General features: G+C 39.2%; 1 protein-coding gene across 1 annotated transcript in view; it reads right to left on the bottom strand.

Annotated features, from left to right (window-relative positions):
- WWC2 (WW and C2 domain containing 2) overlaps positions 1-15,250 on the bottom strand; it is a 260,377-nt gene that overhangs the window by 29,653 nt on the left and 215,474 nt on the right. Inside the window, exons 15-20 of the mRNA XM_043971594.1 lie at positions 12,902-13,094; positions 11,458-11,622; positions 9,362-9,495; positions 7,974-8,172; positions 6,554-6,718; positions 2,529-2,621 (exon numbers count right to left, since the gene is read on the bottom strand). Coding sequence (XP_043827529.1) covers positions 2,529-2,621; positions 6,554-6,718; positions 7,974-8,172; positions 9,362-9,495; positions 11,458-11,622; positions 12,902-13,094 — 949 coding nt within the window. The remainder of the gene's footprint in view (positions 1-2,528; positions 2,622-6,553; positions 6,719-7,973; positions 8,173-9,361; positions 9,496-11,457; positions 11,623-12,901; positions 13,095-15,250) is intronic.

Below are 15,250 nucleotides of genomic sequence, written 5' to 3'. Positions count from 1 at the left end.
TCCTCCTGAATCCAGGGCCGGTGCTCTATCCACTGCGCCACCTAGCTGCCCCCTGGTCCAACCATTCTGCAGAGCAATTTAGAACTATGCCCAAAGGATTATAAAACTGTGTATACCCTTTGATCCAACAATAACACTACTGAGTCTATATCCCAAAGAGATCATAAAAAAAAGGAAAAGGACCCACATGTACAAAAATATTTATAGCAGCTCTTTTCTGGTGACAAAGAATTGGAAACTGACAGGATATCCATCAATTGGGGAATGGCTGAATAAGTTGTAGCATATGATTGTGATGGAGTACTATTGTGCTATAAGAAATGACAAGGGAGGTGGTTTCAGAAAAAGATGGCAAGACCTATATGAACTGATGTAAAGCGATGTGAGAAGAACTGGGAAATCAGTGTGTCCAGTAACAGCAATCTTGTGATGATGATCAACTGTGAAAGACCCGGCTACTCTGATCAATACAATGATCCAAGACAATTCCAATGGACTCATAATGAAAAAATGCTATTTATCTTCAGAGAGAGAAGTGATAGACTCTAAGAGCAAATTGAATATAATTTTCTTTTTATTTTACTTGCCTTTTAAAAAATATGGCTAGGGGCGGCTAAGTGGCGCAGTGGATAGAGCACTGGCCTTGGAGTCAGGAGTACCTGAGTTCAAATCCTCCGGCCTCAGACACTTAACACTTACTAGCCGTGTGACCCTGGCCAAGTCACTTAACCCCAATTGCCTCACTAAAAAAATTAAAAAATATGGCTAACATGGAAATATATTTTGTATGATTTCACATGTGTAACTGATATCTTATTGCTTTTCCTTCTCAGTGGTTGGTGGGGTAAATGGGAGGTAGGGAGAAAATTTGGAATTCAAAATTTAAAAAGAAAAGAATGCAGGGGCAGCTAGGTGGCACAATGGATAGAGCACCAGCCTTGGAGTCAGGAGGACCTGAGTTGAAATCCGGCCTCAGACACTTGACACATACTAGCTATGTGACCCTGGGCAAGTCACTTACCCCCAATTGCCCCCCCCCATACAAAAAGAATGCTCAAAATAAAAAATAATCAATTGAAGTGTTGAAGGGGGAAAAGGCAATATATTGCTTGTCCCCATATTCTTTTATAATATACCAAAAAAAAAACCCAACCCCACCAATTAACACAGTTATTTCTTAGAAAGGAGGGTTCTATTGGAGGCTAGGGGGACAAAGAATCAGTAAAAATAATAGTGAAGAGGGGCAGCTAGGTGGTGCAGTGGATAGAGCACCAGCCCTGGAATCAGAAGGACCTGAGTTCAAATCCGGCCTCAGACACCTAACACTTACTAGCTGTGTGACCCTGAGCAAGTCACTTAACTCCAATTGCCTTACCACCCCCCCCCCCCAAATAATAATAGTGAAGAACAAAAGAAAATTTTTTTTTAATTTTAAGAAAAGGAAAAGAGTTAAGCAATATCAGTAAGCACAATAACCACATCTGAGAGTAGATGCAATATCCTGCATCCTTAATCTTCCTACCTTTTTCCTAGGAGAAGGGAAGTGTTTCATAATATATTCTCTGTGACCAAGACTGGTCATTACAATTAATGGGGGTTCAACTACCTTTGTGGGTTTTTGTTGTTGTTGTTGTTTTTTTACTGTCTTCCTTGTTTACACTGTTTTCCTGATTTTGCTTACTTCATTCTACATTAGTTCATACATATCTTCCCCTGCTTCTCCAAATTAAAGCTTGTCATTTCTTTTTTTTTGTTTTTCTTTTACTTTTTTTTGTTTAGAATTTTATTTTCCAAAATATATGTATAAACAAATTTTGACATCAATTTTTTAAAACTTTGTGTTCCAATTTCTCTTCCTCCCTCCCTTCCCACCCCCAAGAACTCAAGCAATTCAATATAAGTTATACGTAAGCTTGTCATTTCTTACAGCACAATATGTGACATACTTAATATCATAATTGGTTTAGCTATTTCCTGATTCATTGTCAATCCCACTGCTTCCAATTTTTTGTTCTAAACAGTTGCTCTTAAAGTACTTAAAATGTACTGTGTAGTACTTGACAATATCTTGACGTTTTAATCTTCTATTATTTATTAGACTTTAGTCTTGTTTCCCCATATTATACAGTTAAGTCCCTAGGGGACATGTTCTGGATTTTAGTTCCCCCCAATAATCCCCTAGGTCCCTAGCAGATTGTTGGGTACTTAGCAGGTCTTCAACATATATTTATTAATTAGTTTACACATCAGATTGTTTCTATAAGGATGGTATGGATATAAATTTTAGCTCACACTTAGACTCAATAACCATAAATTCTGAATTGCTAGAACTGACATGGACATGGTTACTTGTATACTCTCCCATAGACGTTTCTACAACTGACATTACATTCAAAGCTCTGGGTGGCTGTGGGGTGCTGTCTAAGAGAATGGTAGTATTACATCTTCAGCATTTCTGTCATAAATCATGAACTCATTCTGGCTTGCCTGAAAAGAAAGGAAGGGAGGGAAGATAAAGTGATACATACCCTCTTGACCCTTAAGCTGCGGCGTTCTGTTGCATTTCTCACAAAGAGGGATTTTCTAGCCAATGTAGAGCTGTCACTGTCACTTCGGTTTAACTGGGAAAGACACAATATGGAGAGGGAAAAGTAACCACACTGTCCAGTTTCATACACATACGTGTGTGTGCACACACACATGTAGAATCAAACGTAGCTCATGTGCTATGAGAAAATCTGCCAGAAGCAAGTAAGAACTTTTCTTACAACTGTATTTTTTACCCCATCACCCTTACTGAGAGCTGGAATGGACTTTACAAGATTATTATTGTTTGTCCTTCATTTTCAAAGGGGACCAATGACGGCACAAAGTGATGTCTTGACTCATGTGTGAACTAGATGTAAGTGAGGCAGAGTTGCACAAAGTCATCAGCCTCACTCTCTCTTCCAGAGTCATGGAAGTCTGGTACAAGACAAAATCAGAACGACTGTTGATGGCTGTGGATGAAAATGGTGTCTTCCACATCTAACCAAGCTCTAAGCAATCCATGGTGCCTACTTCAGCCACCTTCATGACCACTGGAACAAATTGTTCTCATCTGTCCATTCTGCTGGGAGATGTCTTCACACACTTAGACTGGATACTTCCCTAATTCACCGACAGGTACGAGGCCATCTTCAACCTGGGTTAGCCCATGTGCCCAGATGGTTTACCAAGGTGTGGCCATTGTGGTGCATTCCATAGGCTCTTAGAGCCACAGGTGAGAGCTGGGTGACAGCTGGACACCAAAGATGGATGAACAGCCCTGAAAAGGGCTACTACCAGAGGTGCTAGACCTTCCAGAACACCACCCCTCATCTGCATCTCTGTAGAGTGTAACTAATTCCAGAAGAGGTAAAGGATCTTTTTTTCATCTTTAGCCTTCAGCAGAATTTTTATTTCAGTAGGACTAACAGGGTCTGAAGTATTCTTAATAGTACAGGCCAATTCTACACTGGTTACATGTCAACAGAAGTGTATATCTTGTACTTCACTGAGAGGCAGCATGACAGCAGACTAGACATAGGACTTGAGGTATGAAAGACCTGATTTAGACCCTTATTAGCTGTTTATTATTATTATTTTTTATTATTTATTATTTATATAGTATATATTATTCATTATATTTTATTATTATTATTTATTATTATTACCCTGGGTAAGTCACTTAATTTTTATGTGCCTGTCTTTTCATCTATAATAAACAAGCAAGGAAACAAAATATATTCTTTTAATATTTTGTGCTAACATATTTTAATACATTTACATTGGAATGATTGGAATGATGCCACCTACTGGAGACTTACTATAGAAAAGCTTCACCATGAAGTGAAGGTCTTTGAGGGCAAGACCAGGAGTCTTTTCTTTGGCGTCAGGAAGTGACGTTTGCTTGTGGGAGGAAGAAGCGGGGAGCCGGGCGCTCTGACTGAGGGCTTTTTCCTGAGGACTCCAGTGGAGAAGGGAGAGAGCAATGTGCTCTCCCTTTAATAGATAGGAATCTAGGCCTTTCTCTCTCTCTTTACCAAATTCTTATTCTCCTTAATTAAATGCTTAAAAGTCTAACTCTTGCTAAAGCTTATAATTTATTGGCGACCACTCATTAGATCTTTTAGACAGACTAGCTAGAATTTTAGCCCTTAACAGATGGCTGACAATGAAGAGGAAAGCTGAACCTCAGTCTTCTGATCTTCCGGCTGGGTAAGAAATTTCCCCTACCCTGTCCCTTTAAATCCGAAGTACTGCTGAATTGCCGGGTGTTTTCCCTTTAAATTTTTTCAAATGGACCTTTTAAACTCCCTAATTACCCTATTTTTGAGTTTAGTCTGTTTAACCAGACAAATGGGGGATAAGGTCATGTTAATGCTTTGTTTATGTGGATTTTTTATTTTTGTTAGAAGAGCCAGCAAGGTGCTCACACAAGGGTGCTCCCCCTCTCCCAGCCATGCTTTTCTTCAGCTTTTCCAAGTTCTAACACTAATTGTTGCTCTAATTTTGCATGCCTGGAGGCAACGACCCACCCTCTAGAAGCTTTTAATCCCCTAGCACCTGGAGGCAAAGTGGGGGAAGAGAAATCCAGGCCTGAGTTCAAAATCAAGTCTGATTCAAATTGGCCCTGGTCCCTCCCCTCCTCTCCAGACCCCACCTTCTACCCTTCCCTTGTCCAAGTCCCATGATTCCCCTGCCCAGGAAGCCCAGAGATCTAATGCGAATGTACAGCTTTCTCTACCTGCATTTGCAGCTTCAGGCTCAGCCTTTCCCCAGCCTTTCCCCAGCCTGGCTGTGCTTCTGACTCAACCTTAGAAAGCCCTTTAAGTTCCAGATATGCTTGTTTTGTTCATAATTTTGCTAATCTGCTTTTGTCTTTAATTAGTAACCTTCTAAAGCATGTGTATTATGAAAGGACTGTTATACTTAGTCTTTTTTTTTAAAAAGAGAATATTTGTAAAAGCTTTTTATAGTCATGTGATCAAGTTTATATTTTATAATACTCTTATTAATATTAAGTTCATATTCATTTAGATTTCCTTAGTTTGAATTTCATTGTCTTTTATTCTTTTAGGTGTATTTTCTTCTATTCATTCATCTATGTAATTTTGAAACACTGCAAGATGGTTTTGATTTAATAATACAATGTTTATTCTAGGAGTATTCCAGACCAGAGTCCAGAATCCAGTTTTCCAGACCAGAGTCCAGAGCCCAGTTTTCCAGACCAGAGTCCAGTTTCCTCCTGATGACATCTTACCACCCCAAGAAGACAAGAGAACTCAGAGACTTTATATGAATAGTTTTGTTCTGTTGATTTTGTTTTCTGTTTCTGTTATAATATACGCCATCTATAACATGTACTCTCTGCAGAGGCCCTCCCTTTGCAAGACCTATGTCAAAGCTCGGTTCATGAGGGACTGCCCCTCTGGACAAAACTTTCCTCTCTTCCTTTTCTATATTGTTATTAACATATTGTTAGTTAGCATAGGCTATTATATTCTGTTATTTTTGACTGTTTCATCAAGGAAACGCCCCGTTTCTTGAGGAAACAAAGTGGGGGACTGTAATGATTGGAATGACACCACCTACTGGAGACTTACTATAGAAAAGCTTCGCCATGAAGTGAAAGTCTTTGAGGGCAAGACCAGGAGTCTTTTCTTTGGCGTCAGGAAGTGACGTTTGCTTGTGGGAGGAAGAAGGGAGCGAGAAATGTGCTCTCCCTTTAATAGATAGGAATCTAGGCCTTTTCTTCTCTCTTTACCAAATTCTTATTCTCCTTAATAAATGCTTAAAAGTCTAACTCTTACTAAAGCTTATAATTTATTGGCGACCACTCATTAGATATTTTAGGGCTAGAATTTTAGCCCTTAACAACATATAATATAAAGTTCTTAGGTTTTATTAAATGTATCAAATATATTTGTGTATGTGAAATATTGCATATTTTCTAAAATATATATTTCTTAAATTTATATACATACACATTTTAAGTGGATTGTTGTGCCTTATGGCTTCCAAGGTCTCCTATTAGCTCTACACATATGGTCCTATAAATTCCTAAATCCCAATCTGAATCCGAAATAGTCTGCCCATTCAACCCATAAAACCTTTTTATTAATAATAACTGTCAGGGTAGATAGGTGGCACAATGGATAAAGCACCAGCCCTGGATTCAGGAGGACTTGAGTTCAAATCTGGCCTTAGACACTTGACACTTACTAGCTGTGTGACCCTGGGCAAGTCACTTAACCCTCACTGCTTCGCAAAAACCAAAAACCAAAAAAACCCAAAACCTGCCTAGCAAATCATTGGGAATAGTAAGCAGCAATTAATCTCTAAGATATCTACTTTGAAAAAAGTTAAGCAGATACAGTAAAATCATTTTAAATCCTTAAAAAAAAACATTTCTAGGTATTACTTATATCCCAAATTTGGAATTTCAGAGTACATGACCTTTTTTATTCTTTATGGCTACTTACTGAAATTCCAGTTAATAGCAACTCATTACCCTGGCTTTTCATCTTACCCTACAGATGTAATGGTTCCGCTCTCCTGGAGAAAAGGTTTGGGAGCGCACAATCATGCTGTTTCTGACGAAGGGATGCTGCCGAGAGCTCAAGTTGGAACGGTCCTTGGGTCGGACAGCCACATTTTCAGGAAATGCTTCCTCGGTATTTGTCTCTTTATCAATCTGACAGGGGAAAGGAACAATTTCTTATTTGTTTTAAATACTGAATTCAGATATGAAGTATCTTGTATATCAGACATAATAAATCATCAAGTTGTTACAAGTCTCTCTGTTTCTGTCTCTCTCCATTTGCATAAACACATACACAAAGTTACATGTAATAGACCAAAGAAACACAAAGACTACTGTGTCTTTATACTACTGGTCAGGGTGCCTAGTCGTGGGATCAGAGAAAAACACTTCCATGATAAGCTGTTCTTGGTTTTTTTTTTTAAATAACAGGGGAAATACAGCACGGTGGATAGTGAGCCAGCCTCGGAATCAGGAGGACTTGGGTTCAAATCCTGGTTTTGACACATACTGTCCATGTGACTGGTTAAGTATTTATAACTAAAATTGCAACACTGCTTCAAATACTTTACATTTTTAAAAAAGGTGAAATTTTAGTAGGTAAATTACACACATTAAAAAAGCCTTTCAGGGAAGATTTTTAAAATTAAAACTTAATGTCATTTTGGGGGTAACAGCCACCAAAAGAATTAAAACTAATATAATGCTAACCAGAAAACAGATGTTAAAATATTATGATTAAACAGAGAAAATACAAAAAACCAAAACAAAACAAACCCCAATTTTTTGACAATTTAATTTTCCCTTGGACTTTCTGGACAGGAAAGTCAAATTGAAACAAGATCCATCAAAGTAGGAAAGCAAAGCCTGAATCTTCAGATTACCTCTCCCTTTTGGGATGCGGCTCTCACTAGTGCTCTCATTCTCCCTCTTAAGGTATTGCTGAGCCTACGTTGATCCATTAGCTAATCAGAGAATCAATAGGAAAAGTCAACTCCCTCAGTGGGTTTCAAATGTTCATTTTCTGTTTACACCTTAACTGCCACATTTATTCTATATGTGTGCCCCACAGAATTTAGGGGAAAAATTTAATGGATGTTCAGGGGAACTTTTGTAAATAAATGCATTTATAAAAAATGGGCAGTCTGATTTCTTTTAATTACTCCTATGCTTAGCTTTCATATATCAAATATGATCTGATAATTAGTCTTTTGAACCAATTTATAAATTTTAGAGCCCATACAGTGCATCTTACACTACACTCATACATCATCAATGCATTTCATGATTAGATTTTGACTCATGAAGTCAGGAATTACTCCTGAAGAGACAAACCCACGTTTTGCATTTTTGTTGGTTTTAGATCACATGGTAGTGTTGCTTTAGAAATATATCTTAAAATATTCACCAGGCTGGGCAAGACAATAGAGAGCTGATTCCGTGAGTCTTTGGTGTGGCTGGTCTCTTTCCCACTCTCGTCCTCACTCGACTTGGGCGCAGCTGTGTCCTGCCCGGGGTCTTCTGTAATGTCACTCCCCTCTGACAGTTTGGCTTCCACTTCTTCCTTGGCCATGAGCTCATCGGAGGTCTCTGCTAACATTTCTAACCTATGAGAAAAAAAAAAGAGGGTCCTGAACTAGCAATTTCCAGTTATCACCTATGCAATGAGCAACGAGGCCAGCAATGATGCTTATGTGCCACTTGCAAAACTTATTTCTAAATCACATTTCAAGAAAAGTAAAAAAAAGCTCTAAAGGTGTTTGTTCTGCTGTGAAGAAAGTGCAGTAACTGGAGATCTCTAATTCATGAGGATTGGCGCTATGAGCTAATGTTTCTGAAAGTACTTGAAGAGGCTGTGATTTATCATTGTGGGTACCACCTACATTAGATTACAACGCTTCTATACTAGCAGTTTTTCCATGAGTTGCTATGCCCCCCCCCCAAAAGTAATCACTTAGTGACTGCTAATATTCAGAAAGGGCAGCTGGGTGGTGCAGTGGATAGAGTGCAGGGCCTGGAGTCAGGAAGATCTCACTAGCTGGGTGATCCTGGCAAGTCACTTAACCCTGTTTGCCTCAGTTCCCTCATCTGTCAAATGAGCTAGAGAAGGAAATAGCAAACCGCTTTTGTATCTTTGCCAAGAAAACCCCAAATGTTTTCATAAAGAGTGAAACAGCGGAAGCTAGGTGGCACAGTGGATAGAGCACCGGCCCTGGAGTCAGGAGTACCTGAGTTCAAATCCGGCCTCAGATACTTAACAAGTACTTACTAGCTGTGTGACCCTGGGCAAGTCACTTAACCCCAATTGCCTTACTAAAAAAAAAAAAAGAGTGAAACATAACTGAAAAACAACTGAAGACTTATCAGGTGACCCCAGGTTCCTTCTATTCATCTACACACACACACACACACACACACACACACACACACACACACACACGCTGAAAATGGGGGAGGGGAAAGGAGGAGGGTTAGACAATAATAGTTTCTGTTTTCTGAAATGGTCTTTGTGTATTCTTGGCGATGATAACCAAGATGATCTAATTCTCAAAATGGTCATTTAGGGTTCATTAAGGAAAATAAAGTGAAGTGCTCTATGGCTAACAGCAGATGGTATAAAGGCTAGAAACAAGAATTATCTTGGTAATTTGTCTTCTGCCTGACCACAAAAAACCCACAAAACCCCAAATAGCCTCCCCTTCATAAGAACTACCCCTCCCACACACCATCCCCTACCCACACATGCCCACACGCTTCCTGAGCTAACAAAATTGGAAAAGGAAATAACTGCCGTACCAATATTCATCAAGACTTCTTGCTTCTTTCTGTTGCCCCCCTTCTTCTTCCTCTTCCTCTGCTTCTCGTGACAAGTCTTGTTCTACAGCCTGTAACTCAGCTGACGTTCTTTCTAGCAAAGCCGACACAGCATCCTGAAGGGTAGAGGGGAGAATAATACAGTCTGTAATTATCATCACTAACAGCAGTTCACACTTATATATCAAAGTACATATACACACACACACACACACACACATGTATATATGTACATATACATACACGCATATGTATATATGTATGTGTTTGTGTGTGTGTGTGTGTATAAAACCTCCTTTGATTTTTTTTTTAAAACTATGGCTACATGAGTTGCATATGACTATTAGGCCCATTTTAAAATCGTTTTTATAGATTGGGAAACTGATACTCAGAAAGGTTAGATTGACTTCCTAGGTCTCTCTGATTCCAAATGCAGTTCTCTATACGTTAATCTACAATGCCACAGCTAGTATGGGAAAATGCTACAGAATTTGGAAATTCTATACAGGGTGTCCCAAAAATCTTAGTATTGTTAACCAAAAACAATGCCACAAGTCCATGAGACGTGTTGCAGCTGGATTTATTATAAGAGAAAGGCACATGCATGTGGGAACTCCCTATACCAAGCAGTATGGTTTTAGGCTTAAAACTTACACTGATTTTTAGGGCATCCTGTATGTAGCATGATCATTCTCTAAGATTTCTGAAGGTTTTATTTTCCATGCAGTGGCTACCACAATGCTAGGCACACAATGGTAACTCACTAATTATTTGCTGGTCAACCCATTTATCAGTTTAATAAACTCCTTAACAACCAGGAACTTAAACCCAGTCCTAATCCTCAAAAATTCCAAATTAGGGACGAGATCTTTATGACATGCCCACAGGGAAATGTCTTATGAGGCAATTAATATTTTCATGAAAAATTCCACATATTTTAAATACTGTATCATCATGCGGAATTTTCTTGCAACTGAATAAAAAATTCAATCCATTCTCCACGCTGTTGCCAAAGTAATTCTCCTTAAGTGCAGATCTGATCATGTCACAGTGGCTTTCTAATGCCTCTACAATCAAACATAAACTCATGTATTTAGCTTTTAAAGCCCCCTTCACAATCTCATCTCAACCCATCTTTTCAGCCTTATTGAACATCATGACTCCACCTTCCTCACCATAATTCAGCCAAATGGGTCTCCTCTCTGTTCCTTATGCATGATATAATATGACCTTTCTCTTAAATTACACTGAATTTATTTGTATCTATTCCCTTCACATTTATTCTGTACATATTTATAGAAACCATTATTTCCCCCAGAAAGAATGGAAGATCCTTGTAAGGAGGAATGATTTCATTTATTTTATTTGTATCTTTAGTACCTAGCGTGGTGCCTGGGCACAGAGTTGGTGTTTAATGACAAGAATTTTTGAACTTTCAGGAAAATAAGTAGCCATCTTAGTAGCCGTCTGTGTGGGAGGACAAAGCATATACAGGTTGTCAAAACATTTTCTAATCTAAAACCTGATGCCGCAATCAAACGCATCAAATTAATATCTAGAAGTTCAAGTTAATAACAATTTGTATATAGCATTTAAAAGTTTGCAAAGCACTTTATAAAAATATCAACAGCACTGGGAGGTAGGCACTATTATCATCCCCACATGTAAAGAAACTGAGGCAGACTGAGGTTAAGTGACTTGCCCTGGGTCACATGACCTCCAACCTACACAAGTTCAAGCCTCTCTCTTTGCTCAGTTTAGGTCTGTGCTTTTGGGGTAGAATGATGCAAGGTTAAGTGGTTAATTTGGTTTTAGGCACATTAAGCCAAAACATAGTATATGGGCATTTAAAAAGTATGATTTATGCAGCAGCATTTGATTTTATGGGTAGACATCAGGCTGAAAAATAACTGATCTCCTTTTCTATAAACCACTTAATATAATGCTGCAAAAATGGCTTCGTTAGGGGGAAAGGGTGTGGAGAAAGAGAAGAGAAGAAAGCATTTTATAGAAAACATTTATTTACAGATGAATTACATTTCACTGAATTTTAATAACATGTTCCAACTTTGGCTCACCAGGTCTAAGGGGCCCAGGGAAGGCTGGCTCAGGTGAAACCCAATTTCTTCATTTTCTACTTCATTTTTTCTGCAAGAAATCTGCTTGAAAGGTAGCAAATTATACCACAAAGTAAAAAAATCATCCACAATGGGAAAATCTGCTAGGCTTATCTGCGTTCCGGCCTATGAGAAATGAGAAAAAACAAGAAAGGAAAGAAACATATACAATTAGTCTTGGCCCTTCCCCATTCCATAATCCAGCCCCAGAGAAGATGCCAACCAGCGCCAGTAGGAAGGGGTTTGTCATCTGCGAGTTCCCAATATTCATGAAATCACCAGTTTGCTTCCTAAACCCTATCCCATGCTGTGCTTGGGATTGTTTTTAGTGACCTACATTTTAATCTGCACAATTCAATTTTTTGGGAGGAAATCTAAAAAAGAATTTCTTCTTATTTTTCATGGTTGAGTGTTACACCAGTTACTGCTCTTAAAATTCATGGCTGGGGCAGCTAGGTGGCACAGGGGATAAAGTACTGGCCCTGGATTCAGGAGGACTTGTTTAAATCTGGCCTCAGACACTTGACAATTATTAGACCCTGGGCAAGTCACTCATTGCCTCACAAAACAAAACAAAACAAGACAAAAAATCAGCCTTTTTGGGACTTTTAGTTATTGTGCATACAAATCTATACATGTAGCTATTGTGCATATATGTCTAGGTATTGACTTTCTGAAATGACATTGACATAGATGGATAAGGGCAAGCAAGCTCTGAGAACCTCTAACCTTAACCTGGGGTCCATGGATACCCAATAGATCCATGGGCAAATTTAAGGGGAGAAAATATGACATCTTTATTTTTATTAACCTTTGGTTTCCTTTGTAATCCTGTGTATTTTGTTGCATGCATTTATGAATATCATATTTATTAAATATTTATTAAAGTATTACAATATTATAAATGTCAAGTGGTCCAAAGACCTCAGCAGATACCAAAGCAGTCGGTCCATGAAACAAAAAAGGTTAAGAACGGCTGGTCTGATTGAATTTACTGAGAAACGAAGCTGCTTGCAATTTCTAGTATTTAGGATCTCACTTTACTTACCCTTTTGACACTTCATTATGAGTGAGAGTTTCTTGTAGAGATACACAATGTTCATATATCTACAAGAAACAGAGATAAAATTCCTTCTATGGTCAAAGGGTAGAATAAAAAAAAGAGTGCTACTAACCATTGCGTTGAGTTAATACTAAAGTCTAGGCATCTAAGGTCAGAGGAACTGTGACCATTAGCAATGGAGGGGACAGGAAAGGCACCCCAAGGAGAGTCCTGAGGCCCAGTGCAGAATTCTAGGGGCCCGATGACCAGCCAAAGTATAACTAGGCAACATTCCAGGAAGTGGCAGGAAGAAATGCTATTCGATGGTGGTGATGATGGTGATGAAATTGACGAAAAACATACCAGGGATTCTTCCCGTTGGTCTGTGCTGACAGAACAGGCATCCACCCTTAAGGTCTTCTGTTGTAATGACGCCGGGGAAATGGCCACTCTAAATATTTCATTAAACAAGATGAATTCTTCAGCAGGATGGACTTTTGTGCGAAAGAGACAGCTGACATCTGACGAGGGGGGGAGTACTATAATCCTAAAATACCTTCAAAGAACAAAAACCATGACATTTTGAGAAGGTGCTCAAACCTCCCTGATTCACAGCTAGCACTTAAAATTATCTCCCAAACAGTGAAACACAGAGGAAACTTAAGAATTATGGATCAATGTTGGGGTTGGGGGAGGCTTTGCTGTTGTAATTGATTCATGCTCAGCTGCAGAGGCTCTATGCTCAGTAACATCTATGCTGGCTACCCCAGTGAAAGACCGCACGATTATAGTCAGCCATCTACCATTGCGGGAAGCCGACCACAGAAAAAATGCATGCCAGGGAACTGAAGAGGCAGAAATTCAGCAAGGCAGATAAATTTAACTTCCCACCTGTCCCTTGCACAGCCAATTTCCAAATAGTTATTTCTGTGCCTTGGGAAAGGTTAATGACAGATGAGGTAGGTAGTGCTGACTGTATCCAAATGAATCCTCACCCCGAGTATTTAATGAGAGATGCTGAAGATCATGTCCCAGAGAATAGATTACATTATCCTACTGGAAACAACAAGGGCTAAAAAAGCCAAAAGATCATTTGGAAGCAGGTGGTTAGAAAATTTGAACAAGAGTTAGACACATCTCAAAAGTATTATATAAATAGAACAAGCTATTAAAGAAGTAGTTCCCCTAACTTGTAACTTACACAAAGAGAATGAAACAACATTTATTAACTCTCAACATTAATCTGTGGTTTAAAGTTGAACCCCCAAAACATAAACCTACACTGAGCAAGGAGAAAGGCTTGAGCTAAGGCAATTCTTAAACAGTATCAGATTAGGCAATACAAGACGGCCTATACCAATGATGTCAAACCCAAAGAAAAACAGATGACTGTTAGTTGAATATTGTCATAGAAAACCACAAATTAACATTATCTATGTATTTTTGGAGGCAGCTAGGTGGCTCAGTGGATAGAGCTCTGGGCCTGGAGCCAGGAAGACCTGAGTTCAAATCCAGCCTCAGACATTCAGTGTCATCCTGGGCAAATCATTTAACCTCTGTTTGCCTTATTAAGCCACTGGAGAAGGAAATGGCAAACTACTACAGTATCTTTGCCAAGAAAACCCATTCGGGATCATGAAGAGTAAGACATGACTAAACAACTGAACAACAACAGAATTATACTTATATTTATTTTGTTAAACATTTCCCAATTACATTAAAAAAAATTGGGGGGGGGAGGGGTAATGAGGGTTAAGTGACTTGCCCAGAGTCACACAGCTAGTAAGTGTCAAGTGTCTGAGGTCAGATTTGAACTCAGGTCCTCCAGAATCCAGGGTCGGTGCTTTATCCACTGTGCCACCTAGCTGCCCCCTCCCAATTACATTTTAATTTGTTCTAGGCCAAACTTGGAAGTTTTGCTGGCCTGCCTGAGATTAACACTTCTGCCCTACACCATGTACCATTTCACCCTGGAGAACTGGTTTCCAAATCATCAAAATAGGAGGAAAGAGTCAAGAGGAAAACTGCTGAAAATATCAAGCTATCCACTGGCCTAGCTTATCCAATTTATTGGTCAACAGGTGATTTTCTCTGTCACGTTTGCAAATTCAATCTCAGAATTTGGAAAGCAGCTTCTATTATTCCTGCAGTTAAAACTCAGTGGGGGCAGCTAGGTGGCGCAGTGGATAGAGCACTGGCCCTGGAGTCAGGAGGATCTGAGTTCAAATCCGACCTCAGACACTTAACACTTACTAGCTGTGTGACCCTGGGCAAGTCACTTAACCCCCATTGCCTCACAAAAACCAAAAAACAAAAAAGTGGGTGGGGGGCAGCTAGGTGGAGCAGTGGATAAAGAACTGGCCCTGGATTCAGGAACACCTGAGTTCAAATCTGGCCTCAGACACTTGACACTTACTAGCTGTGTGACCCTGGGCAAGTCACTTAACCTTCCTTGCCCCACCAAAAAACAAATAAAAAAAAACTCAGTGGGCATCACCAGTAGCCGAAGAACCACCACGGGGACACAATTCTATTTTCCAGTGCATAAAGTTTTAGCAGTTCCCAAATTAATAAATATTTTCCCTTTTCCCTTACTAAGAAGTGAAAAGAGTGGAATAAGGAGTCTGAACTGCAGATGGGAAGTTCTTGATTTCTTGTACTTGTTTTGACACGATGGGTTTAACCAACCTTAAGAGGCTGCAGGATAAAAAT

Source organism: Dromiciops gliroides, chromosome 6 (genome assembly GCF_019393635.1).
Source record: "Dromiciops gliroides isolate mDroGli1 chromosome 6, mDroGli1.pri, whole genome shotgun sequence".
In the NCBI taxonomy this organism is placed as follows: domain Eukaryota; kingdom Metazoa; phylum Chordata; class Mammalia; order Microbiotheria; family Microbiotheriidae; genus Dromiciops; species Dromiciops gliroides.
This window is presented reverse-complemented; position numbering and strand designations above follow the sequence as displayed.